The sequence below is a fragment of the Phaethon aethereus genome (genome assembly GCF_964289735.1).
Source record: "Phaethon aethereus genome assembly, chromosome: 10".
NCBI lineage: Eukaryota > Metazoa > Chordata > Aves > Phaethontiformes > Phaethontidae > Phaethon > Phaethon aethereus.
The window spans coordinates 15,774,717-15,799,564 of record NC_138586.1 but is presented as its reverse complement, the minus strand read 5'-3'; the positions used below and the strand labels follow the sequence as shown (position 1 = coordinate 15,799,564).

At 48.8% G+C, this 24,848-nt stretch overlaps 1 protein-coding gene across 1 annotated transcript in view; it reads left to right on the top strand.

Moving 5' to 3' along the window:
* GPC4 (glypican 4) overlaps positions 1 to 1,518 on the top strand; it is a 68,154-nt gene extending 66,636 nt beyond the window's left edge. The window contains exon 9 of the mRNA XM_082004027.1: positions 59 to 1,518. Within this exon, the coding sequence (XP_081860153.1) occupies positions 59 to 267 (209 nt within the window). The 3' untranslated portion in view covers positions 268 to 1,518. The remainder of the gene's footprint in view (positions 1 to 58) is intronic.
* Positions 1,519 to 24,848: the final 23,330 nt, after the last annotated feature.

Sequence of the window (24,848 nt, the reverse complement as noted above, 5' to 3'; positions counted from 1 at the left end):
GCGAGGCCTCGTGCTGCTGGCGGCGGCGGCGGACAGGGCGCGTGTTTGTCTCCCGCAGGTGAGGAGAGCAGCGGGGAGGAGAGCGGCAGCGGCTGCGAGCTCCAGCAGTGCTCCCCCGAGTTCGAGTTCAACGCCACCGAAGTCACTGGCAGCTCCAACAAGAGCGATAAGAACGTGAACACTTCTGCCGCTACCAGGAGTGGTTTATCACAAGCAGCCTTGCTCCTTAGCATTTTGGTCTTGGCCATGCAAAGACAATGGAGATAATTGTGCCGCAAGGGGGGGGAAAGACTTTTATTATCAAAGTTAGAAGGCACCTGCTTTCACTTTTATACCATCTAGGGACTTTGCTTTTTAAGTTAATGGACAACAGTGTACAGTTTTTACTATGTTGCCACTGGTTTTAAGATACTGATGATTTTTTTCTTCCCTTGCTATTTTGGGAATAACAGGAACAGGGACTACCAGTCTGTCCCGTTCACCAAAAGTCCATGTTAGAGGTGGATAACAAAAATGTATATACAAGCCTGTAGTTAGCTCTGCATTTGTGTCTTTATGACTTTCTCTTTTTTTTTTTTATTTTATTTTACCATATTTCTTATGAAAACAAAAACCCCCAGGGTCTTCTCTTGACCTGTAACAAGTATGTGTTTCTGAAATGAGAAATATCTGTACAGAAGCAGGTTTTATTTATCATGTTATCTTATGGGGAAAAATAATTGCCCAACGAGCAGAAAACATGTTTCATGTAGTTAACTTCCCATTTATCCACATTATGTTGGTTGCCTTATCTGGAAAGAAGTGGAAGTAATTTGTCTTTATTACATGGTAAAACAGAAGGAGGCAGAGCTGGTCAGCGTGCCAAGTGCCCCGTTTGCACAGGGCGTTAATGCTGGGAGCAGGTTGTACTTTCTTTACAGGAGGTTTGGTTAAATTGGAAGAGACTACAGAGAATTCCAGTTCTGCAGACGCTAAGAAGAGCTGTCGTTTGTTCCCCAGGATCCTTGCAATTAGCTGTAACTCCTGTAGGTCAGTTCCCGACGTGCATCCCCCGTGGGAATAAGGCATTAAACTTGTTCAGTTGGAAGCAACTTGTCGTGTCGCACATCCAAATGCCAACTTGTGTCTTGTCTGCAAGTTTGTTAGATGAATGCTGGATTAATTTTTGTCTTTTTCTCTTTTTTTTGGGGGTTTATTTTTATTTTTTTTTAAAGGAATACTTTGTGGGAGGGGAGGTGGGGGAGTGTTGGGTTTGTTTTCGGAAGAGTTTTGGTTCCTCTCTGATGGGGGCAAAAGGGAAAGAGCAGGCAGGGAGCGCCCTGCGGCACCGCTGCAGGCAGATTGGACTAGGAGCAGGCAGGAGCTGGCAGGGCTGAAGACACCTCCTTTTCGGTGTATTTGGTCTCCTGGGAGTCGATGCCCAGCGACTGTAGCTTTTCGGCACTATCCGAGACACCCTCCCCTCTCTACCTGTGCTTTTGCAGTTGGGACAGTGTTGTGGTGAACGGCAACTCATTACTAAAAGAAATGTATATTTTTAAGAAAAGAGATTAAATAATTTTTAAAAGAGTTTAGGGAAAACAAAGTCTTTGGAAAGACTCAAAATTATTCTGCGTGTCTCCTCCTGCTTTAGGTAGCCTTTAGGTCTGGCTGGATGCTGGGATCCAGCCAGGAGAGCAATCCAGAGAGAGGGTTTTCTCTATTCCACCCTTGTGTTGTAAGGATAATTTTCTATTTTTATATTGAAGCATTAATTACTTGTTAGCTCAGGGTCAGTGTTATATTCAACTTTATTTTCACACCAAATTTCTGCAAAGCTATAAAGACGGAGTATTCTTGGCTGGTATAAGCGATCCTGGAGGCTTAATTTTACTAGAAGTAGCCAGTTATTTATTAAAACATGATGTTGGTAGAGTAGGGATATTCTGGCTAGATTATTTTTCTTTAGAAAATAAATCATGGAAGCATAAAATTGAAAAAGTTATAAATTTATGTGTGGGAAAAAATGGATTGTAAATAGCTAAGTTGCCTTGCGAGGAATTGGAAAATGTGCTGATACTTAGAAACTACCTCAGTTCTGAGGAATTTCCTTTCTAGCTTTGAGTGCTGTTACATTTACTTGGTAGAAGTGAATCTGGTCTCCAATATGTAGCTGAAAGAGTTATCCCTGTAGACCTTGTTAGATTGTTTTTAATTTAGAGGGTTGAACTACATCCAGCTGTTTTCTTTCAGCTAAGTTCCCTAACAAAGAGAATTTCTGAATTAAATATTGCTGATGGTTTCCATGACTTTTCCTGATTTGTTTGGTTTCATGGCATTTTCTGATTGCCCTTTAATTATTTAAATGGTTCTAGCCATTTGAATTTTAATCCCGAAATAAACAAACCTTAGATGCACTACTATTGTAAATATATCGCAGTAAGGTCTGACTGGATAACCCTTCTGGCTTATACCCAGCTGGCAGGCCGGCAAAGTTAAATGAAGAAAAAAAAAAAAAAATTCTTCAGAGCTCAGAGAATGGTGAAACAAAAGCCCTTGTGTTCAGAGGGGCTGACTTCTCCAACATCTCCCTTCTTGGCGTAAGTGTTCATATGTAAGAAAATTGCTTGTAAATTCTCCTGCTTTTGAGCATTTCTGCTCAGAAAAAATGTTTCTGAATTTATATTTATCATTTTACATCTACTTGCTTACTAATTATGACTCCTTAGTTTGGTACAAGCCACCAATGCAAAGACCTGCCGTGAATTTTAAGCATGTCCAGTTGACTTTGTTAATAGCACAATGATCCTCTGCTAGATAAAGGACAGATTTGTCACCTGGGGCTACAGGAAACAAGAGTAAACATGAATGTAGGATGATCAAAAGTTGTGTTCCTGCTTTTATTTTGTGTTTGTGTGTGAAATCGGCTCTCTGACATGAGCTTGTAAACTAAACCATACGAGTCGGGACAAGGCATGCTGCTGGCTTTGAGGAAGGCATGTGCTCCCTTCCTTCAAGTATTTCTTTTTTTTTTTCCACATAACCGTTGCTGTTACGACTGTGTGCTAAAGAAAAATTCCCATACATAGAATTAATAATTGCAATTAATGGAATTGGTAACAAGCTTCAAACTTAGAATGAACCAGAGAGGTGGTGTTCTTGGCAGCATATGAGGTGCTGTCTCCCAAAGAGTTGGAATAAAAAAATTACAGCCCTTGAAAGGACCTGCTTTACCGGCTCTGTGCCTCTCTTGAAACACGTACGGCTCCGTGCTGCGACAGCCTCGTGGGCGACGTGCGCATACCGGCTGCTCTGGGTTCCTCCGGCGGACCAGCCTCCGTGTTTACGCTGCTGGTAGTAACGAAGGGGGAAAAGGAGAGCACGTAATGGGACTCCTGTAATCATTGTCTCTCGTTTCGTGCCGTGGTGGGTCGTGTGGCCCTAAGATGGGACAAATGACCAGGGTAGCAAGAGGAGCCCTCCCGCAGTCCCGGGGCAGGGTCTGGCTCCTGCCCCCCAGCTGGGCCAGCCTGGGATTTGTCCTCACAGGCAAGTTGCGGTATTAATTCTGGAAAGTGCAACCTCTCAGTACTGCGGTCATTTCTGGGAATGTCACCATCCTCTAGTTGCTTTAGCTGGATGGAAAACTTGCCCCACCAGGCAAGACCTCCAGCGTGGTCCCGGCTCCTTTCTCATGACAGCGTCTGGTGTCGGGCATTTCGGAGCAAGGCACATAAAAATCCCTTCTGTCTGTTTGGATGCTTTTAATTGTCGTGTGTGCCACAGTAACGGCCGGCCCTGTTTGTCACCCTCTTCCCTCCTGCCTTCTCCATGCAGCCCCCCTGTGAACGTGGCAGTGTCCCCCCAGCGGGATGCCGGCAACCAGGTCGGTGACAGCCGGCGCCAGGGGCTGCTGCCCAGCTCGCACCCCTCGCTTGGCAGCACAAAGCCGTGGCGTTTCTTCTCGTCCCTGGGAAAGCCCATGCCACTGGCACGTCTCCACAGCCAGGAACGGTGGACACCCAGGTCCTGCCAGTGCGGGCAGTCCTGGAGCATCTTGGGGACCTCAAGGACCAACGATTGTGTGTGTGTGGAAACTGGTGGGCATGGCTGCTGCAGAAGACCTGAACCTGGATAAATCCGTCTCCCACTGTTGGAAGAAAATAACTTGCACTTTTGGGGTTTTTTTTAAGGCTGATGGTTTTATTTTTTCCATGTAAGCCAGGCTGAGTATCTAGGATAACTGTACAGTGTGGCTGCCTTGAGTCTCTGCCTGATCTGATGGCCAGTGGCCACCTGCCAGCAGTGGTCCATGAGTCAATACTGCAATACCTGCAGGGCTGGTGGGAGGGTGGCCTGTCCTCTGCTGCTTCTCTCCCTTGGGATGCCCTCAAGGGCTAGTAGTAATTTAAAAATAAAGAAAGAAATGCGTAGAAGGGGGTGAAAATCGATGCAGGAATATTGCAATCCCCCTCCTGGCTGGCGGGATCTGCACTGACCTGAGCTTCTGCGCGGGGGACTTGCAGCTGCCAGGCCAGCACTGTCCCTCCTGCCTGTGTCCCCTGGGCTCCGGGTTGCAGTCCCCATCCCGAGTGGTTATGCAGCGCTGTGCTTCCTGACATCTTCCTTCAAGCGGCTGTGAGGTGATGGTTTAAGGTAGCCGTAAGACATGCGTTAGTTAGAGGTTGTGCAGTACCGGTGGTTTTAGGACCACCTGAATATGAACCAACCCCGGTAATGGTTGTCATTTCTTGGTAATGCTGTTCAAGCATCGTGTTTTCTGGGTTTGGTTTGCTTTTTTTGTTGGGTTTTTTTTGTTGTTGTTTTTTAATCTGCTGCTGTGGTATGTTTTGAGGGCTTGTGACAGCGTAAATTGCCCGGGAAGGCACAGCTCTTCTTGGGCTTGCTGTAATTCTGGGTCAAGTGTGCTTAAATTGCTGTAATTTGTATCTAATGGATTACATGGGTTGAGAGCCCTTTATAACTACTGGAGCAGGGAGGGGCTGCCCACCCCGGGAGGAGGGGGAGGCATCCCGGCCATGGCCTGGTCCCTTTGTCTCTCTCCTCCGAAAGGCAGGACCATCCTTTTTGGCAGTCCCCTGGGCTAGGCAGCCTGGCGAGAGCGGGGGGACCCTGCCAGGCGCAGGAGGGGCAGGCAACCGTGTGGGAGAGGCTTTGCTAAACCTGGTAGGTTTTGCAAAGTTACTGGATGACAAATGAAGAGTAAGTCCGTAGGCATGACCCCATTCGGAGGATGCTGATGGCGTGTCCTAACGCGTTGCCTTCCTCTGTTTACCGTCTGTGTGCTGTAGGCTGGGTACTGCTGGGGAGCTGGTAGCGACGCTTTTCCTCCCTGAACCTGCTCTGCCTTGTTGGCCTCTGCCCTTTTGGGCTCCTTCCCAGCCCGTTCACTGCGGCTTTGCCCCGTGTTTCCTTGCTGCCCTGGCTGCTTTTTCCCAAGTCTTTGCTTTTTGTAGTGGATTTGGTTGTGTGTGGCCCGGCAAGAGCAGAGCAGGAATGCGTCTCCCCCATGGACCTTGGTGGTCTCTCTGGGAAGCCATCACCATTTAACCCCCAACCAGAGATTGCTGCAACTGTTAAAGCAAGAGTTTTCATTAAAAAAAAAAAAGCAGCTCTTAAAATTTCCATCAGCAAACCTGCCTAAGCTTGTTACCCATTTCAACAGCCAGGTAATGTCTCTGTCTCCCAATGGTAGCAGCTTCATCCCCATCGCAAAATCTGGGGTGCCCATGCCCCTCATGTACTGCGGCAATACCGTTGCCCTACGTAGCTGTTCGTCTTCCCAGCGTGTCCTGCCACATTGTCTCCTACTACATCTGTCATTAGTTCATGTAATCTGATGCAAATCAATATGCTGAAGCCCTCATTAATTGCGTTACTGATTTATCCTAACGAGACTTAAAATCTTGGAGAAGGTTGAGGGTATTTGTTTCTCCTCCGAAGAGCTATTGTCAGCCTCACAATGGCTGGCCCTTGGCTGGGCTGGTAATTGCCTTGTGACTGTATTTGCATCGACATAATGGTGAGGATGTTTGCAGGAGTTAAGACATCTCATCTTTTCCTCTGAACAGGAAAATTCAGGATTTGGCAAGGTGGAATGCGTTTGCCAGCGGTTGCTGGCAGCCCTGTTGCGTAGGGTGGCTGCTCTTCACCTATAGCTCAGCTCTGTCGGTGTTTCCATTATAAACCTGCTTTTCTCCAGAGCTTTATAAGCTCAGCCATAAAAATCAGGCCTGCCTGAAAACTTGGCATGTTAGGAATTGGCCAGGCTTTTATTTTTTTCTGGTGGGAAGAACCGATGATTATTTTTAGAAGAAATTGTTTCGTCTGTGAAGTTTAATGGGTTGAAATGCTGCTTTGGCATTCACAAGCTTTCAAACCAGCTTTGTTGAAAACCCCATTTAGCATCATCAATAATACAGTAATGCTGAGGATCCCCAGGGACAGGCAACTAAAACAATAGCCGAAATCTTACATTTATAGAGCTAATTGTTGTACATGTTCAGCCGTTTCCCCCACGCCAGTACCACACACACGCTTGCTGTCTTGTGCAAGAAGCAGATCCGAGGATGGTTTCGGTCTGCAGGAGGCTTTTCACTGACGTTAACAGGAGGTGTGTCTGCATTTCCAGAGACTCTTTAATGGAGACAAGGTCACAAATACATATCAAGCGGGTTGTTGTAGTAGAAAAGCTATTCTGATTTAACCCAGAGCCTTTTTTTTTTTTACCTTTTCTTTATGGCTGCCTTCATTTGCATCCCCAGAACAGAGTGTTTGTGTCAGAGATGGTGTGTGTGATCCTAAATAAATCTCTGCCTGTATTGCGGGGCTCTGGAGGCAGCTTTCAGTGCAGATGTCTTCACACCACCCCTCTGATTTTTGGGGTGAGTGGCTGCCCTGCCCTATTTGCAGGTGAGTTGCTCGGCACTCTGGTACGTGCGTGGGGTTAGCAGAGTGAGAGAAAGTAGCTCTCACTCAAACAGTCCTAAATGGCTTTGTTTGCTCCGAGTTTCCCATGCACTAGCACAGGCCACGTTGCTTTTGTGAGGATGCTTCAGGTACAATGTCTCGAGGAATGAGATGAGGCACTGACTTCTGAGAGTGCCTCCGTGTGTGTCTTGGGCAAGTGGGAACTTTGGCTGACACGTCATGGCTTTGCTACTTTTTGCTGTTCCCATAGGAAAAAAAAAAAAAAGATTGGAAAAGATGTAAAATGCATAATCACTGTTTCTTCATTACTAAATTATTTGGTTGGTTGTGCATTCAGAAACACTTCAGTATTGGGTAAGAATTTGTTGCCACAAAATAGTGGTGGGATTTTTAGTTTGAGCAGAGACGGTTGGGGGAGCAGCATTTACGTGGGAGAGCGAGGGCTCTCCGCTAGCCAGAGGCCAAGAGAGTCATTACAAAGAAGCTGTTGTCTTTGATAGAGGTTTTCTGGAGCCTCGTCGTCTGAAAATAATTAGCCAAATAAATTAGGTGTGTTACATTCCCTCTGTGTTTCATGCTAAATAATTCTGACATTCGGCTTCCTAGTGAAAGGGATGATGTATATGCAGCAGATAGCTCCGCTGGTCTTTTGTCAGCCGCCCCCACGAGCCTGCCCGGAGGGAGCACCTATGGAGAAAACGGGGAGGGCTGTGCTTTGCACGGGTAACAGTGGGCAGGAGAAGCTGTTGAGGAGCCTCATGCTGACCAGAGGGATGGGGACGAGGTCCCAGGGGAGCTGGTGGCCGGTGGGATGGTGGGTGGGCAGAGCTGCCTTTCAGCTCCCCGCTGCGAGCGTGCCCTGCTGCGGAGGGCATGTTTAACTGCAAACTGATGATTAGAGAAGGGGTGAAAATTCCCTTCCTTGAAAGTATCTTCCACCGCTTCGGTGCAGACGCGGCATGGCGCGAGCCTGAGGCTCATCCAGGAGCTCCGGTGGTGTGGGGCCGAAGCGCCTTGGGCAGCACTTGAGCTGCATCTCTGCCACCCGCTTTTCTTCCGCTCTGTTGTTATTTAAAGTACGTTACTTGGAGGTCAGCCTTGCGGTCTTGTACTGGCGGCTTCTTTGCCGAGACAGGCTGGCAGTATCTCCATTTGACCCGCACTCCCGTGGTGGTTTTCTCGGCGACGCGGCGCGCGCTCCATCAAAAGGCAGCAGGCTTGCGGCGTGTCCTGGGTTCCCTCTTCTTGGCCACCTTTGCGAAAAGCATCGCGCAGGCCCTCGCTGACCGCCCTCCCGACGGAGCCGTGCTCGCCCGATGTGCGCTTCGTACGGCAGCGTTTGCGCCCCGCTGCGGGCCCAGAGCGTTTCGCTCGCCGCTCGGATGGGGAGGGAGGCGGCCGACGGCCGGGCTTGCCCACGGGTCTTGCGCTGTGTCCTCCGGGCGACTGCAGGAACCAGGGATGAGTTTGAGGCTTCGGGCAGGGAGAATCTCCGCTGGCAGGGTTTGTCCCTCTTGCGTTGCGAAGGGTGGTTTGCTCCCTTCCTTGGTTTCGCGCCCTTGCCGCTCACACCCGGAGCGTTACAAGAAGCAGGAGCCCAGCTGCGGGGAGCCGCTATCCTCACAGTTGTGAGGTCACGGAACACGTGAGTAAAACCGTGAGCAAACCTGTGTTTTTGTCCCGTCTTGATGGATGGAGGAAGCAGTGGGCTCCATCCTTTGCTTTTCAAAGGTGTTAAAGGGGGGAAAACCCCCACCGACGCCCCAAACCCCTCCAGCCCCACCGCCGGTGCCCACGGGGTGGGTGAGGCGCGCCGGGGGGGCTTCCGGCGTTTGCAGTGACGCAGGGTGTGCCCCGGGGGCGGGCAGGGCGGCGGCGCAGGGCCCGGCTCAGGAGCAGAACGGGCCCGCGCCCCGACTCCGTGCGTGACGGTAAGCGGTGAAACGACGTCTCTGCCGTGGGAGTGGGGACCGGGGCTCTGTGCAAGGGGCCTCTCCTCCAAGAAGACAGGGATTTCGGGGACCCGTGTAAACAGCCGCGGGGCTTAACCTCGGGCGAGCCGGGGTGCGGTGGTGCCGCTGCCGGCAGCAGCCACGGCTCGGCGAATCTGCGGGCGGTGGATTCGTGGCTCTCCGCTGCTGGGCCCGGCACTGGGACGGCGGAGTGGTTTTAATGAGAGCATGTAAGTTAGAGCTGGCTTTCTCCTTTCAAAATTAGCGGCAGACTGTGGCTGTTCAGGTTGCTATTTTAACTGCTCCAGATGCTCAGCTGAGATCAATGCGTAATCCAAAGGAAATACTATTAATTTCAAAGGAATGCAGTCAATATTTAAATGTTTTGGATCTTTTTCATATGCAGACGGTGGTAGTGGTCTAGCTGGGCTTATTAACTCTGCTTTTGAAGCAGTGATTCTATTAGCATGAATTAATATCTATTAACATTATTGATTTTAATTTATTTTAACATATGGGCCTAAACGATATTGGTTACTTTAGACATTCTTCAAGGCCGTACTGAGTTGGGAGCTGTTGGTTTAAGGCCTGATCCCACAAGCTTTCATCCTTCCAGTTGCTACTTAAGCCCTGACTTAGCTCCAAGCCTGCGGAGCGGCTCCCGCTGACTCCAGCAGCAATCGAATTGAACCTGCTCCGGGTCCCACTTCCTCCAGCCCTGATGGCCACAGAGAGGCTTTTGCTGGTCCGTGCACGGCCAAGGTAGATTTAACCCTTGGAGCACACCAGTAGCCACCATTAAATATCCCCTCTGCTTTACCCCACATCATCTGCTAAGTCGGCACGCAGTGGGGAGCCAGCCTGGCTCTTACACCCGTGACTTTCAGCAGCGACAAGTGGGGTGGACCTGGTCTATATATAAACTCTCTCTGTAAATCAAGCCCAGGTAGACCAGTTTCCCCACTCCTCTGACTTTTTGTGCCTGTTAAATGTATAAAGCACTTGTAAGGCAAAGAGTTTGTAATGAGGAACAGAGTCGTCTTGAATGTTTTGTTAAAGGTATGGGAAAAATGGAAAGCTTTAAAAAAAAAAATTGTCTCCTTTAAATCGGGTTGAAGAATAACTTAGGAAAACAGTTGGAGCTAGAGCTGCATCTTACTGAGCTAGAAATGGGCCTGTTTTGCAATAAAACAAAAGAGTTCATAACTCCTTATTTTCTTAACAAACTATCTGTTTTCAATAGCTGTTGAAATATTTTGCTTGTAGAGGTCACACATTCTTAATGAAAGACTTTTTTTTTTTGTTAAAAATGTTTTTAAAAGCCAAATTATTTCCATTTAAAAAAATTGATTTAAATCACTGGTGAAATTACAGAAAAGTTGCACAAAAAGAAAATTATAATCAGCCTAGATATATTTTTGGGAAAAGTTGGTGCTCCAAAAAAAACCCCAACCCGAAAACGCAAAAGATTTCAGTCTGCGTCAGAGAATGCGCTCATTAAAAGGAAACCTTTGGTTCCTTTGTCTGAAGAAACCTCACCCTTTGTTCATGTCTAAGAAAAATGTTTCTTGTTACTGAGAGAGTGTTTGCCTTGCATGAAAAAAATGTTTCTGTGGGAGATGTTTTACATTCGAGTGACGCCAGAGAGCCAAAATGTTGAGCTATATTGGCTGTAAAGACCACAGGCTGATGAAGCTGGAACAATTCAGTCGAAACCCTTTGGGGAAAGGGGAGGATTTCCCCTCCCTCTCAAGGCAAGTGGGGATTTCTGGATGAGGCCGGGCTCTTTGTGCGTGGGGGAAAAAAATCCAGGGCAGGCGACGTATCGGGCTGCGTGGATGTGCATCGCAAGGGCTGTGAGCGCGGCCAGGGGCGCTGGTACCCAGGGGCCACGGCCAGAGCCTGCTGCCATCGCCGCCTCTACCGCCCTGGCTGAGAGCACATCTGGACTGCACATCTGGTGCTGTGCACGCCTGCCCGCCTGCGGACACTGTGCTATTTCTGCCTCTATGCACTAGATGGCATTGCCAACTTAGCTACGGGGAGCGGGCTGCGGGGGGGCTGCTGGTATCCTGGCACTGCTGCCCGCTCCAAGGGCATCCTTTTGGGTAGCGCTTGGTGAGCATCCAGGAAAGGGCGTGATTTGCACAGACCCGACCTCTTGTGCGCTCTGCGTGTCAGCAGTGCTGTTGGCGGTGATAATTTGTGATTTTTATTTTTTTGCTTTTAAGCTTCCATGAGTGAGATATAGCTGCGGTGTCTGACACGAGCTGGCTTGAGGATACTGGTGCCTGAGCATCCCGGGGTGCTGGCGCAGTTGCTGTGACTGGGCTATGGGTTGTACTGAACCATCGTGGCTGTGGTCCAGCCCAGGGTCCTGCTTTTGGGCACTGGCTGAGCACACAGCAAGAAATGGCCTTTGCTGCTGTCACTAACTCCTGCAGGTGAGTTGGGCACATACGAGAGAGGCTGGGTCACTGGCATGTTAAGGAGGAACCAAAGTACCAGAGACACGGAGTTTGGCAGCACCTCTTGGGTTCCCGGTTCAGGCTATTCCCCTTCGCTGTCTCTCAGAGCCTTGCACTCGTCCTCTCTGTCTGTGTCTCACCAGCTGTGTGTGCTGGGCTGAGAGCGGTAACACCGAGGCGTAACAGAAAGGTGTAGGAAGAGGGTGCACCTCGGGGCTGTTACCTGGTTCCTTGGGTACAGCAGCAGGCACTGAATGCCTAAAACGCATCCTAAAAATAGAGGAATTGTAAACTTGTGAGTCTTCCTTGCTCCGTGGACTCTGAGCTTCTTAAGGGCCAGAGGTACCTTGCTGCTACTTCTGTGCTCTGTTATCCCTACATCCATTTGCAGAGAGCCAGCCAAGTCAATAAAATCCAGGAGGGGTGCCTGGGCTGGGTCTGCAGTGCAGCCATGCCTCCGAGAGCACGAAGCCTGTCCCAGGGTGGCTCCTCCAGGGTGTCCACCCCACTGCACGGCCCTGGGATGCTGAACAACGTGCGGATGAGCCGCTGGGGCTCCTTGGTGCCCTCGTGGGTATTTGTGCTCCAAGACTGCGAGCATCTCCTGCCCTGCCAGCGCCAGCCCCGAGGCTTCGCTGGGAGAAATGGTCATTGTATCCTGCCTCGCAGTTTCTCTTGAAAACAAAATCCTGAGCAGCATTCAAGTAAAAAACGAGTTTGTGCTTTCCCAGATGGCAGTCAGGGAAGGATATGCTCCCCTAGAAACATCCGCCATCTTCAGCTCGTGTCCTCCCGGGGCGCTCAGGCAGCTTGACCACAGCTTATTTTCCATCTGGAGTTCCCTTTGGGTGCCTGGGGTGTCTGCACGGGGTGCTGGCACGTGGCTGCCAGTGGATCTAATGATCAACAAAAAGTATTACTTGTGTTGTGTTAACATCTCAAAATATCCATGTCCTCAGACTTTCCAAGCTGCTCATCTACGTGATCAGTGCTGGCATTGCAGAAATGCTCCGGAAAAATGTTCAGGATAAATCTCCCGCTGGGCAGCGAGGTCTGTGGTCCTACTGGAACCTCCTAAAACTAGTGGTACAAGAGACTGTATCATTGTGATGCAATGCTGCTCTGCAGACTTGCAAAAAACTTCTCTGCATGTAAGTTAAGTGTTTGGCTGTGGGGAGAGCTGCTCGCACCGCTTTGGGTATCCAAGTTTCCATGGAGAGGGAGCTGGCTGCCTTTCCTGCCTGGGAGATGCAAGGCTTGGAGCAGAGCTGCTCTTGGAAAATGAAGCATTTGTGCTCGGTTGGGCTTCCCGGAAGGAGGACTGAGTGTGGTGTCTGGGCCATTGCAGCACTGTCAATCAGTGGTTCTTGGTTTCATGCCTTGTTTTGCATAAAGACATATTTTGTATGATCTTTGGCAAATCACTTCTCTGTCTCTGCTACCCCTCAGAGGAACAGACATAAAACCTTATCTGCAGCAAAGAGCTAAGAGAACTGTGAGCTAAAAGTGCTGCTGCAGGACTCTCCACTCCCGTTACCCCCTGCTTTACCACCCCGCACCAGCGGCCCCACCAGTGCGATGCGTTGCCATTTCTGATGGGTTACGGCAATCCTCCCGTTAGCGTGAGCCAGGTTGGGGTTGCTGAGCAAACCGCCAAAAACCTGGCAGTTCATATTTTAATGCTGAGCTGCATTGTAATTTTTTTTTCCCCCTCCTTTAAGTGAACTTACTAATTGTCTTAGGAACCAAAAAAATCTGCCGTCGTAAAGCATATAAATTTGCTGCCCCTGCCTCATTTGACTAACCTAAAATGTAATTCACTCCTTGATATTCCTGGAGACCCGGGTAATGTGACATGTTGAGAGAACCAGAACATCTGTATCGGGGACTGTGAGGTGGACAGGAAATGTGCATTTTTACTGCATGTTCAGGAAAGAAATCTCATTAGATTCACGTGATATCAAACCAATTATATTCCCTGTGCAAAAACCAGGCTTTAAGCAATGCAGCCTGTATCTTTAAGGCAATGAAAATAAAGCAGCAGCATCTGTAGCGTCCTCCTTAATGGGGTGAATTAGGAAGCATATGTATGGGCATAGTCCTAGAGACTACTATAAGCATAAGTGATTGTAGGAGGATAAAAGAGTGTGTGAAAGTCTTCAGCTTTATTAAAGGAGCCGGTTATGCATATGCATGAACTTGGAGTGCCAGCGTCCAAGTATTTGTTATGATTGCACCAGTCAGAGCGGTGTTCATCTGCTAGGTAAATAACAGATACACTCATATTTACAACTTAAATTGCGTGAGTATTCAGCTGGCCCTGGCTCTGCCAGGCTTGACTATTTTCATTGCCTATTACTCATTGAGGCAGTCGGCGTCTGAAGAAGGTCCCTCGACGAGACGTGCCTTGGAGGCTGCAGGACTGCGTGGTGACTTCACGTGGAAGAGCAGGTTAGAAACTCTCCCCAGAGGTCCGACCCAAAGCTCAATTCGCTTTCTAGTAACATCTTTCCCAGCTATGCGGCGATACGTCCCCCCGCCGGGTCGCTGCCAGCGGCTCTCGCACCACCCCAGCACGCCGCGTCAGCGCGGCACTGGCAGCTCATTGCCGCAGAGCTCCCGGCGCTACGGGACTTCATCGAACCGCAGGCCGCTGCTCCTCGCCACTGCCCTTCCACCGCAAACATCAGTGGGAGACTGACTACCGAAATGGCGACGTGCATCGTGACGGCAACTTCCGCACCACCGCGGCAGTGGTGTGCCTGTTTTCTGAGCAGTTTGCAGCCCTGACCCGTCTCGGGGCAATTCAGTGCGTGATGCTTCTCGGCTGAGTGCTTTTGGGTTTTGTTTTTTTTCCAGTCCCAGGAGCGATTCCTTTGGCTCCATGGGATGTGCCATTAGTCAAATCTAAAGTAATCGTTGTGCTACTTGGGATGACAAACCAGGGATGGCGCCAGTTGCTCAAGCTGAGCCCTTTTCCCCCTGGTTCCGAACTACCTTAGGTTGGTGCTTAGTCTGCATATGAATAATGCAGGATATGTTTGCAGGCACAGGCAGTCATTAGAAGTTAAAAGAAATTCAAACAGAGACTTAGAAACTTACAGGATCCTAAGTTATGCCTCCTTGCACCCCTGTTCAGGAATAGTAGCACAGTGGGTTAGGCTTATTTATACTGATTTTTAGCGATGTGATACATTTCTGCTGTTCTGAAAAGGTGTAAAACTGTGTCATTCTCAGATTATAAGAAAGATTCATTGTCTTTGTTATGGAGATGATTTTGTGTTGAGGGATGGTGTCATTGGCCGCTAACAACATCCCACCCTCATGCCCTCCACCCTTTCTCCTAGAGCAGCTTATACGTAGCGTTTCTGACTGGAGGAGCTGGAACAGGTCTGTGCTGGCACTAGAATAAATCGGGGCCAAAGGTAGCCTGGTAGCAAACTACCCATTTCTGATAAGCGATCTCTGAGCATGAGGTAAAAACTCCTACATTATCCCCGTGACCAGAAAACCTGTGAGTCCAACTTGCAAACTAGTAGCCGGAGGCTCCTGATGCTGTATGCCTGGAGAAGGTACGCTGCAGTTTTCACATCTATCAGCGTGATTAGCTGTTGCTGTAAGTGCAGAGCCAGCCCCATCTAAAGTTGGGGGCTGATGTTAGTGCTTTCATAAGAGAATTAATACCTAAAAATATGTTTCAGAATATGCTCGAGACATGATCTGTCTTTCAGTGTGTGAGCTCTATCTTAAAATTACAGCTAAACCTCTGCAGTTCAGTATCTAGGTGAAGGTTTGATTATCTAGGAAGAAAGGAAGAAAAAAACCTTCAGCGTACAGTACTGAACAGTGGGTTTTATCTCGATGGAGTTTGTTCATAACCTCCTTGTGGAACTTAACAGAAAATTAGATCTCTGCCACTAGATTCTTAAAGGCATTAGAAAACACTAAGGAGAAGATCTTACCTTCCATTGAATTCTACCCCAGTGACTTTTAAAGAATGCAGCTGTTTCACTCTTTTTGGATTCTTTCACACTTTTCCATAGGGGATATTTCTAGTTTTGCAAACAGTTTCCCATCAACCCAGTGAGGGGAGGGGGAAAAAAAAAAAAATGTCCCCCAGACATTTTGTCTTGGGGAAAATCTCATGTGCGGAGCTGGAGCCCTTTCCTGCAAAGATGCTCTCCCCAGTTCCCATGGCGGCTCCTTTGCTCTGTGTGCCGGGGGCTCGGGGATGCTCTCCCCAGGCATGGATAACATGCTTATGTTGTGCCAAGGGTGCAGGAGTAATGCTGGTGGATTCCCAGGGCTAAACTCCCCAAGGACATCAGCCAGCAAACCTCCCCCACGCCCCCAAATGACCATGTTTAAAAAAGAAAAAGAATAAAAACATATTGCAAGGGGTATGTTTAGCATTTGTTTTGGCTGGTGGTGTCTTTCCAGCTGAGGAAACCCCCTCTGGCTAAATTTTGATGGCCCTGCGGTGGGCAATGAATAAATGTCCCTCCTCCCTCAGTGACCGCCTGCACCTACCCTGGCGAGCAGGCCTTCCTTGGAGAAGCTGGCCTCTTTGGCCGAAGTTTTGCCATATTTGATCCTAGCCCAAAAGATTATTATTTAAAGATTTAGTCCAAACCCAGCCAAGTGGCATGGGTGAGGGAGAAAGACTATTGCATGGAAAGGTTTGCAGCTGGGGGCCATCAAGGAGCCCACTGAACTCGGGCACCCATCCCCAACCCGAAAGCCCAGCCAGATTGGGAGTGTTACTGGGATGTTTTGCCTTTACCTCTGGCCAGGTGACTCAGGTTTTCGCTCCACCAAAGGATCACAGCACATTCTGTGACTCTGGCAGGTCATGGTGTTCAGCTGGGAAGGGATGGAAATGGGCTCCAGTGGCAAAGGTACGGAGAGTAGAGTATTTCCTCGTGCTTTTCCAAAATAGCTGTGCGTGATGCTGGCTATGAAGTTAAAATTAAAGATGTCCTGTGGTATTCTTTTCTCTCTTTTTTAAGTACATCTATACATATGGAGGGAGAAGGAGTGAGAGAGAAGGGGGGAGCTTTTGGCTGGTGGCTTTGGGCAAACAGGATTGACCCAGCAGCATTGCTTGCAGGTCAAGGAACTTAAATGGAAATAAAACAAAATTAGTAAAACAAAAACTGATGGAGGAGAATCATGTTTCCTGGAGGTTTTTGCTTCTCTTGGGTGTGGTGGTCTCTCTTGGCCGGGTGTCGGGCTGAGCTCACCGCCGGGCAGTCACCACGCAGCCTGCTGTGACCACATACCCCACTTTGTTCTCGGCACGCGGGGTGGGGCGTTTTATTTAACTAGATAACTTAGAGCCCCAGAGGACTCCAGGCTGCCACTTATCTTTCTGCAGCATCAGCGTTAGTACCGTATTCCTCTCTTTTATCTGGGATCTTTTTATTTAATAAGCGCTCACCAGAAATATATGCTTTCCGCCTTTCCTCTCGCAAATACCGCAGAGACTTGGACTTGCAGGCAAGGTAACAGGCAAACAAAAGCTTGGGGGAATGGCGAGCCCTTGCCTGCAATGCCCTGGTGCAGGCAGGGTTGGGCTTTAACCCTCTGGGCTGGGGAGCAGATTCCTGCATCGCAGGGATGTTGGAAACGATGGCTCTTAATGTATCCGAGCTCCTTGGGAGATGCTGTAGTCACCTGTTTTCTTCTTGGAGCTTCTCACACCACCCCAGCTTTGCTCTGGCTTTATTCCTGTCCCGTGGCGGTAGCACTCAAAGCTTGGCCCTGAAAAGATGGGTGTTAAACGCAGCATTGGGGCAGCACTCCGTGTGAGCGGGGACTCACCAGTCCGGAGCCGTGTGGGTGTGTCCTGCCCCCCAAACCACCCACCTCCCCGTGAGAGCCAAGCCCCGAGGTGGTGCTCAGCTGCTGGCGCTCCCCACTGCAGCGAGGGCCGATTTCGGCAGCCCGGTGGCTGGGCATTGCAGGCTCCGCACAGTCACGCTCTGCCTAACGTTGCAGATGGGATGCAGAGACCAGCCGTAGCTCCGTGAAGATGCAGCTTGTTGCCTCCTCGTGTGGCCAGGGAGCAGCCTTGGGGCTTTCATTTGGTTTCATAAGAAAATGGAGCTTAGGTAAAAAAAGGAAAGGCTTTTGACCCAGCTGACTGATTCCAGCCCTGTTTGACACATGGGTCAGTATCCCAAAGCGATCAAGTTTTTCTAACTTTCATAAAAACAAGCAGCAGAGTGGTGGAGGGGGACTCAAGTTGGTCCCTTTGGGGAGCAGGTCATAGTGTGAGTCTCAACCTTGGTTAGTCGCCTTAGGAAAATCACAGGTGAAAGCTGCAGAAAACTAGGCTTCCTAAGTTTAACTGTTCACAAATCTGCTTGTTTTTCTTGTATGTGTGCCTGCAAACAAGACCTAAATCTATCTTTCTCTATTTCCATTTCACACTTTTTCACCCCATCTTGAAAATGAAATGTGTTGCAGGCAAGACCCTCGCAAAAGGACTGACCTGAGAGTAAGAAAATGACAACAGGAGAATCTGGGTATAGCTAAAGGAAAGCCTTAGGTCAAGCCTAAATGTCACCATAGATGTGCTATACATCCTGTACATCCCCAGACGGGGAACAGGAGTGACGCCGAGGCATATTTGGGACTCGGTTGTCTCTGAGCTATTTAGTACCTTGTGACATGGCACAGGAAGACAGTTAACAATGAATCTGCTGCCATTCAGGGCAGTCTTGAGTCATTGTGGTTTAAAAAAATAAATTATCATATAAATAGCTACTTAGGAATCTCAGCCTGAAGACCACAACGTCTCACCAGCGCATAGCTTTTTTGGCTTATGTAACACCATGTCTACTTGTGGAACATTTTGGCCGCATGTCGTAAAACCACTTCCTATTTAAAAAAGAAAAAAATCACAGGAAAAGAATAAAGTCTATTGTCAGTGACAACTGCTGGTGGTTTCCTAGTGCCTCTCATTCCAAGGGGCTGAGCATATCCTAACTGGATTTTTGCATCCTGTCTTCATTGGACCCCCCCTGAGATGCTGCTACCTTGGGGGGACCGGTACCCCCGGCCCCAGCTACCCAGAGGCATGTGTCGGAGTGCTGAGCAGCAGCACCCACAGGTTTGGTTTAACACACGGCGGGTTTTTTGGGTAGTTTTTGTGAAGGACTGGTGGGTTTTGAAAAGGCAGAGGAGAGCATGGTGGTGAAGCAGCAAGTGCTTTTGCTCCTGTGGTTGAAAAATACCATGGGATTTTCTTGCGTGAGCTGCCTCCTTGTGAATGGCATCCTGTTCTGCTGTCCTGAAGCAAAGCTGAATATGACCTGCTTTGAATCTGGTGGCTTTATAACGTGAAAAAGTGCCAAGGCCTTGTTATAGACATCTCTCCCTCTCCCAGCACTATGGATGGTTAATAACAACATTTTCGTTGACTTTAATGGGAGCAGAATCCTCCCAAGAGTGAAAATCCTCCCAATAAAATTGTTCTGAGTGAACTCCAGCCAATCAGCTTGAACATAATCCCCCCTTGGGTTTTCCCACTATGCTGGTTCTGGACAATAAACTACTTATTTATTTTATTTCTGTTTGGGTTTGTTTGCTTTATTTGCTTATTTGTGACTTCCCTTTAGGGAAAAAAAAAAAAGGCTGGGAGGTACAGCAGTGCCACCGGAGGCTGTGGGACGGTGCACACGGTAATGACCCTTTCAACAGACTTTCTTCCTCAGATGTTTGGTGAAGTTTCACAGTCCCAGCACAAAATGTGAGAATGATGTCTGTATCACAAAGGCGTTTTCCTAGCGTGGCTGAGCTGTGATATGAAACAAGCTGATTTTCTCATGAGAGAGGAGTAAATCCTTGGAAGTGTTATTTTTCTAATGTTTTATTTGAAAAGTCCTAGCATGACCTTTTCTTGATGTTGCTTTTTCTTTCTCTTTTTTCTTTGTAAAAAGCCCTGCAGGATTGTGATTAGCAAGATAATGAATACCATCTGCTTTTAATCAATTCCTTCCTTTTCTCCCAAACCCTCCTAACTTCTAATATTAATGGAAACAGATTTGAATACTGGAAGGGGCCACTCTGGAGAGCGCTTTGGGTATTTACTAGGTGAAAAGTGAAATTGCACAGGTTTATTTCATGGGGTAGGGCATTTGACAGGTGAAATTTTTCTTCTGGATGTGTTGCATGCCTGTTTTATAAACCGAAATGCATACTGACATGTGAGATTATAATTCTGCATTGGAGGGAAATTTTAAGAAGAGGAGGTGACTCCTCACACAAACCGAAGCTGCTGCTGACGCTCTTCCAAGGGGACAGCTCTTATTTACCAGCAGTGACGCACCTGGGGGTAAATGCGATTTACGGGTAAAGCAGGGAAGCAAGGGCTGCTCCCTGGGAGGAAAGCAATGCCCGCGATAGTTTGAGTGTAACCCTTCAGCTGGTTTTGCAAAATACACAAATGGGAAATACTGATACAGCTTTCCTCAGTGCCTATGCATCCATTGTATTAGTTTATCTTGGAAGCTGAAAAAATTTGAATTCATCTGCTGTCAAGCCTTGCTTCAGATCAAGCCATATTTTTTTTCCCTTGGATAGAAATCAGTTTGATTTGTGCTCTTCTCTTAGGTTGGAATCAATCATCCTGCTCTAATTTGAATGACCATTTTACCCCTCTCAAGGTTTGTATTAACAGGCATTCCGGGGATGTTTTCTTTATTGGGTTCAAGGCATTGTGTGTTCCCATCTGTCCTGGCCGATTACGAACCAGCTCTGCCAGCTGATGTTGGCTGGGAAGCCTTTTCTTTCATGCATCGGTCCAAAATGGGCCCTGAGAAGAGAAATGGCTGTTTCTATCGCAAACATTTCCAAACCCGTTGTGATCGTGACGAGGAGGTCCCGGCTGGGAGTGCTGGGGTTCTTCTGTGCCTGCTTCTGGGATGGGTGCACAGCACAACCACGCAGCGAGCACCGGCGGCCGGGGTGCCGTGGGTGCTCTGTCCCAGAGAGCTTAAACCCTAAAAAGACAAGAGGAGCTGAGAGTGAGCTGGACGAGGACCCCCAAGGGCTTGGGATCCGTGGTGTAACCAGAAGAGATGCGGAGTGAAGCCTCTGGGTTACCTCCAGAGACCCGCATGGCCCAGCACAGGCACTGGGCCGCTTGGCTTATCCGCTCGGACCAAACCTACAGGTATTATTGGCCCACGTGGTTCCTACAGGGAAGTTGTGTTGTATCACCATGATGTGAACAGCCTCTGTTGATGTTTTCCTCCTCCTTTTAAAAATGTTGTTCGCCTTTCCACTGAAGTCCTGCATATTTACTCTGCTTCATGCAATACTTAGGTTTTGGGCTGGGGATGGGTGATGCCTTTGAGCCTGGTCAGGGATATCCCCTCCAATACCCCTAATCAGAGACTGTGGCCCCTGGGTACTTCAAAGGGAATGGGCTTGTTCCATTGCACAAAGCTTTCTGAGGGGTCTTGCTGTCTCCGAGGGATCCCGCATGCCTGTGCGACCGTCTGAATTAAACCAGGACTTTCACCACAAGAGAACAAGACGTGTAGAGATCCTTGTCCTCCACCCGGCATGGGTTCAGCTGAGGGTACCACATTCCTGTTGGTTGCTTTTATCTTCGCAGGGCTGTTTGGTGAGAGCGGGGCAGTGGTGTTTGCTGTTTGGCAGCACACCCTGAGCATGCACGGTCCTCGGGCTCTTGAGGTAAAGCACAGACAAAGCAACCCCTCTTCTGAGCAGGGGCTGGCTGTAAACATCTTGAAACAAATTTCCAGTAGGGAATTTTTTTACTTCCCCAGCCTCTTCCCTAATCCCTTGTTACAGGAGCTTTTGGGGCGAGACGCCTGAAGTCGCACGAGAGACATGCATGTAATACCTCTGATTAGCTCACACAATTGCGGGGGCTAAAGCCTGATGCCACCAAACAACACGCTCTTGTTCCCCCTCTCACTTTACAGAGCGATGCTGACATAACATCTTACACTTCCTCAGGACATAGAGCAAGCGTGGGCTGGGACAAAGCCGGGACAAAGCCAGGACGCTGTCTGGGGCGGGGATGCAGATATTGCTGGAGTGTTACTCCAGGTGCCTAATTGTGCTTCTCCGAAGGGGGGATGATTTGCTGCGTGTTTTGCCCTGCCTCGGAGAGCTGTCCCCTTGGAGAGCCCTGAAGAGGGGGACTGCATGAGCCAAACCTTCCTCCTGGAGCTGTTGCTGAAGTTCAAGGGTGGATGGCATAGTGGGGAGAATAAGAGTTGATCCTGTTTGCCTCCAAGAGTATGCATGTGCTTTTCCTGCTCCTAGGGACCTCTGAGAGGCTCCGGTTACGGTTTGGAGAGGGTACTTTTGGGATGCCTCAGGAAAATGCCACCTCTTTGGCTTGGTGCTTCATGCTTCACATGAAGACATGTATGTGAAAAAAACGCATGGCTAAGACAAGGCCATGAGTGGCAGGCATGTGGCAGGAGCTCCGCATCAAATCTCTACATGAAGGATGATCCCTGTGCTTCCCGTTGGCATCCACCAGCCACCAGCCAGCCTGCAGAGTTGTGTGAAGGTCAGGCAAAAATAATAGCTCCTTTTGCTAGGCTGATTAAATGAAAGCAAGGGGTAGGGAGGAGGAATAGGGAAGAAAAATGGTTGTGGTTTGCTAAAAAGCCTGTCTGACACCTGCAGTTTGCTAATGGGGGCAGGCAGAGGCAGCAGTGGTGGATGAAAAGACCCTTTACTCTAAACAGCCGTTCCACCTGCATAGACTTAAAAAGCAACCCTTGCCGTTCTGCACCTCTGCAGCTCCAGTCAAGGTAGGTGTGGAGCTTGGACGTTTTTCAAATTCTGTGTTTCTGGCCCCGCCGAGGCTGCCCAGGCTCACCGCGATGTCACCGCGCGGGAATGTGCTTCCCTGTGCTGGGACATCTCTGGCCAACACCAGATACCCTTCCTTCCTGCCTGCTCCCGTGGTGGGGATTATTGCTTTTGGCTTCTCCTGGCTTTGAAAGGCATCCAAAGAGCTCAGCTCTTGCAAGCTGAGAGCAGAGACAGAAAGCCTCTCTCCGCCTCACCTGTTTGTGGTTATTCAGCTCCTTCCCTTCACGCTTTGGCACAATAATGGCCTGAAAGTAAAACAAGAGGCAAGTTCTCCCCCCGGCTCAAAGCGCTGAATGAAACCCAGCCAGCGGGGCCTATTGAGACAGCATCGAGACAAACGTCAACTTTAACACAAAGAGGCTTAAATGACTGACACAGAAAGGAATAATCTCGGATCTGTTTTCCAGGCTGCTCCCCAGCATAGTTGTGCTGCAGACAGAGACAATTTCCAGTTCTCTGGGGAGACTGTATAGCCAAAAAAAGATACTTGGTGGTGATATGCTATAAGACTAGGTCATGAGAATGGATGTTTGGAATAATGACAGAATTCATTATAGGCAAACTAAATTAAGAGAGTGTCTTGAGAAACATATGGGGAGGAAATTGCCACTGAAGCCCTGCAAAGTGTAGCTTTATTTCTCATTCTACTGGGCTCTCCCAAAGGTCTCCATGACACAGGACTGGGGGTTATAGGAGTAATTTTGTGGCAACTCTCTGCATCGGTTGCCTTTTTGTTTGCAGAAAAGGGAGGCTACTGTGGCTATTTGCCTCTGAACCTTCTGGAAAAGTAAAAGTAGTTAAGGCTCATAAATAATGGGATTGAAATGAAAATATAGCCACCTTCTCCCCAGAAGTGAGAAGCAAATTGGTTGGTGTCTTCTCGAGGCACACCTTGCTCTGACCTTAGCAGTGACGTGGGCTGAAGTGTGGGTCCTGCACTCATCCACGCCGGGCACCCAGAGCATCCCTGCCTGCTCCTGTGGCACCTCCCAAAGCAGCTGATGGTCCAGCTGCGCCTGGCTGCAAAGAGCTTTGGTGGAGGCTCCACTCAGGGTGGGTTTCTCCCTGGGGTATCAGAAGGAGCTGAGGAGCTCCCCAGGAGGGCCTGAGGAATCTGAGCTGTGCAGGATTAATGAACCCTCGGTCCAAAGGGTATCCTCCCCAGGACCTCCCTTGCCCGCAGGACTCTCCAAAAAGTGTATTTATTTTTTGCAATTATCTCTTAATTTAAAGCTGTCTCATAACAGCCCCAGGGAAGGTCCCCGTACCTGTGTGGCCGGTGGCCCTGTGGTGCTTTTGGGTGGCAAATTGCTGAGCAGGGACTCGGGGCCACAGCTGTGGGCTTCCAGCAGGTAGCAGGGTCCTGGCTCGGGGCCAGACCCCCTCGCCCCATGGAAAGCTGGGGCGCTTCTTGTGCATTTCTTACTCGTATTCCTCTGGAGAAGAAACTGCAGGAACCGCAGCAAGGAGTTTTTAAATGCATGAAACAGCAAACAGCTGGAGTATAACAGGGTAGAGTTTGGTAGAAAAAAATCAGCCTGGAGAAATTCAAGATGAAAACTGAATAAGAGTGGAAATTAGGAGGGTTTTTTGCATGCTTTATTCATATTTATTCATACACATATATAGGTGGCACCTATGTGTACATGCCTGAGAAGACATGAAAACATGTGACAAATGCGGAGCGGTGTTTGCCCAGAGCGTGGAGCAGGAAAGGCAGGAGGATGCTCTGCGTAGCCAGGGCCAGTTCGCCTGGCATCTGTCCTGTGCTAAGTAACGGCAAATGTGGTCCCGGATTCAATTAATGAAAAAAAAATAAAGGATTGAGATTGAATTAACGTGGAGCATTATGGAAATAGTCCTTTTTTCCAAAGAAACTTGCTTTCATTCCTTGCCTCCCCAGGATCTGTAAATCAAGGTGACAGAGAGGCATGATGCATTTTGAAAGATGTTTAGCTTAGTATTTCAGGAGGTCCCAGTGGTGCGACATGGCAAAGCATTTAAGAACAAGTTAAATGAGCAACCTCAAAGAGGAGCTTAATGGGGGTCCACTGCAATAGCCTCCTTGGGTCTGGAAGAGCCATAGTTCAAAAAAGCAGCACTGCTGGTTTTCAATTTTTTTTTTTTTTTTCCCTCAGAAGCCCTTTAAGGGTGGGTTTGGGGCTTGGTTAGTGAGAACTAAAACCAGATATGTGTGCATATAGACAGGGTATAGATGTATATACATCCATCTCTATATATCTATCTCATTTTTGCAAAGTGTTGGCACTTTAACTGCCACTGAGCCGGAGACCTCTGGGGAAGGCTCTGCCTTCTCCTGGGTGGTTTGGGGAGCGGGGCTGTGGGGGTGAGACAATGCGCTAACCCCAGGTTCTCTGCCTGCGCTTAAAAGGATTTGCCCTTGCGGCTAGCTCTGATGCGGTGTGGAAAAGGGAAGGGACGGGGAAGCTCAGAGGAGCTGACAGAGGCAGAAAAAGGGTGTGAAATTCATACTATCTGGTGTGTCTCCTTTGATGTGTCACGCAGAGATTGTGCAGGCGCTCAGACGGGAAGGGGTTAACGCGTTTCTCAGTAACCATTGAAATGGGGGCTGTTATGGTCTATTTAGGCAATGATCTGTTACAAT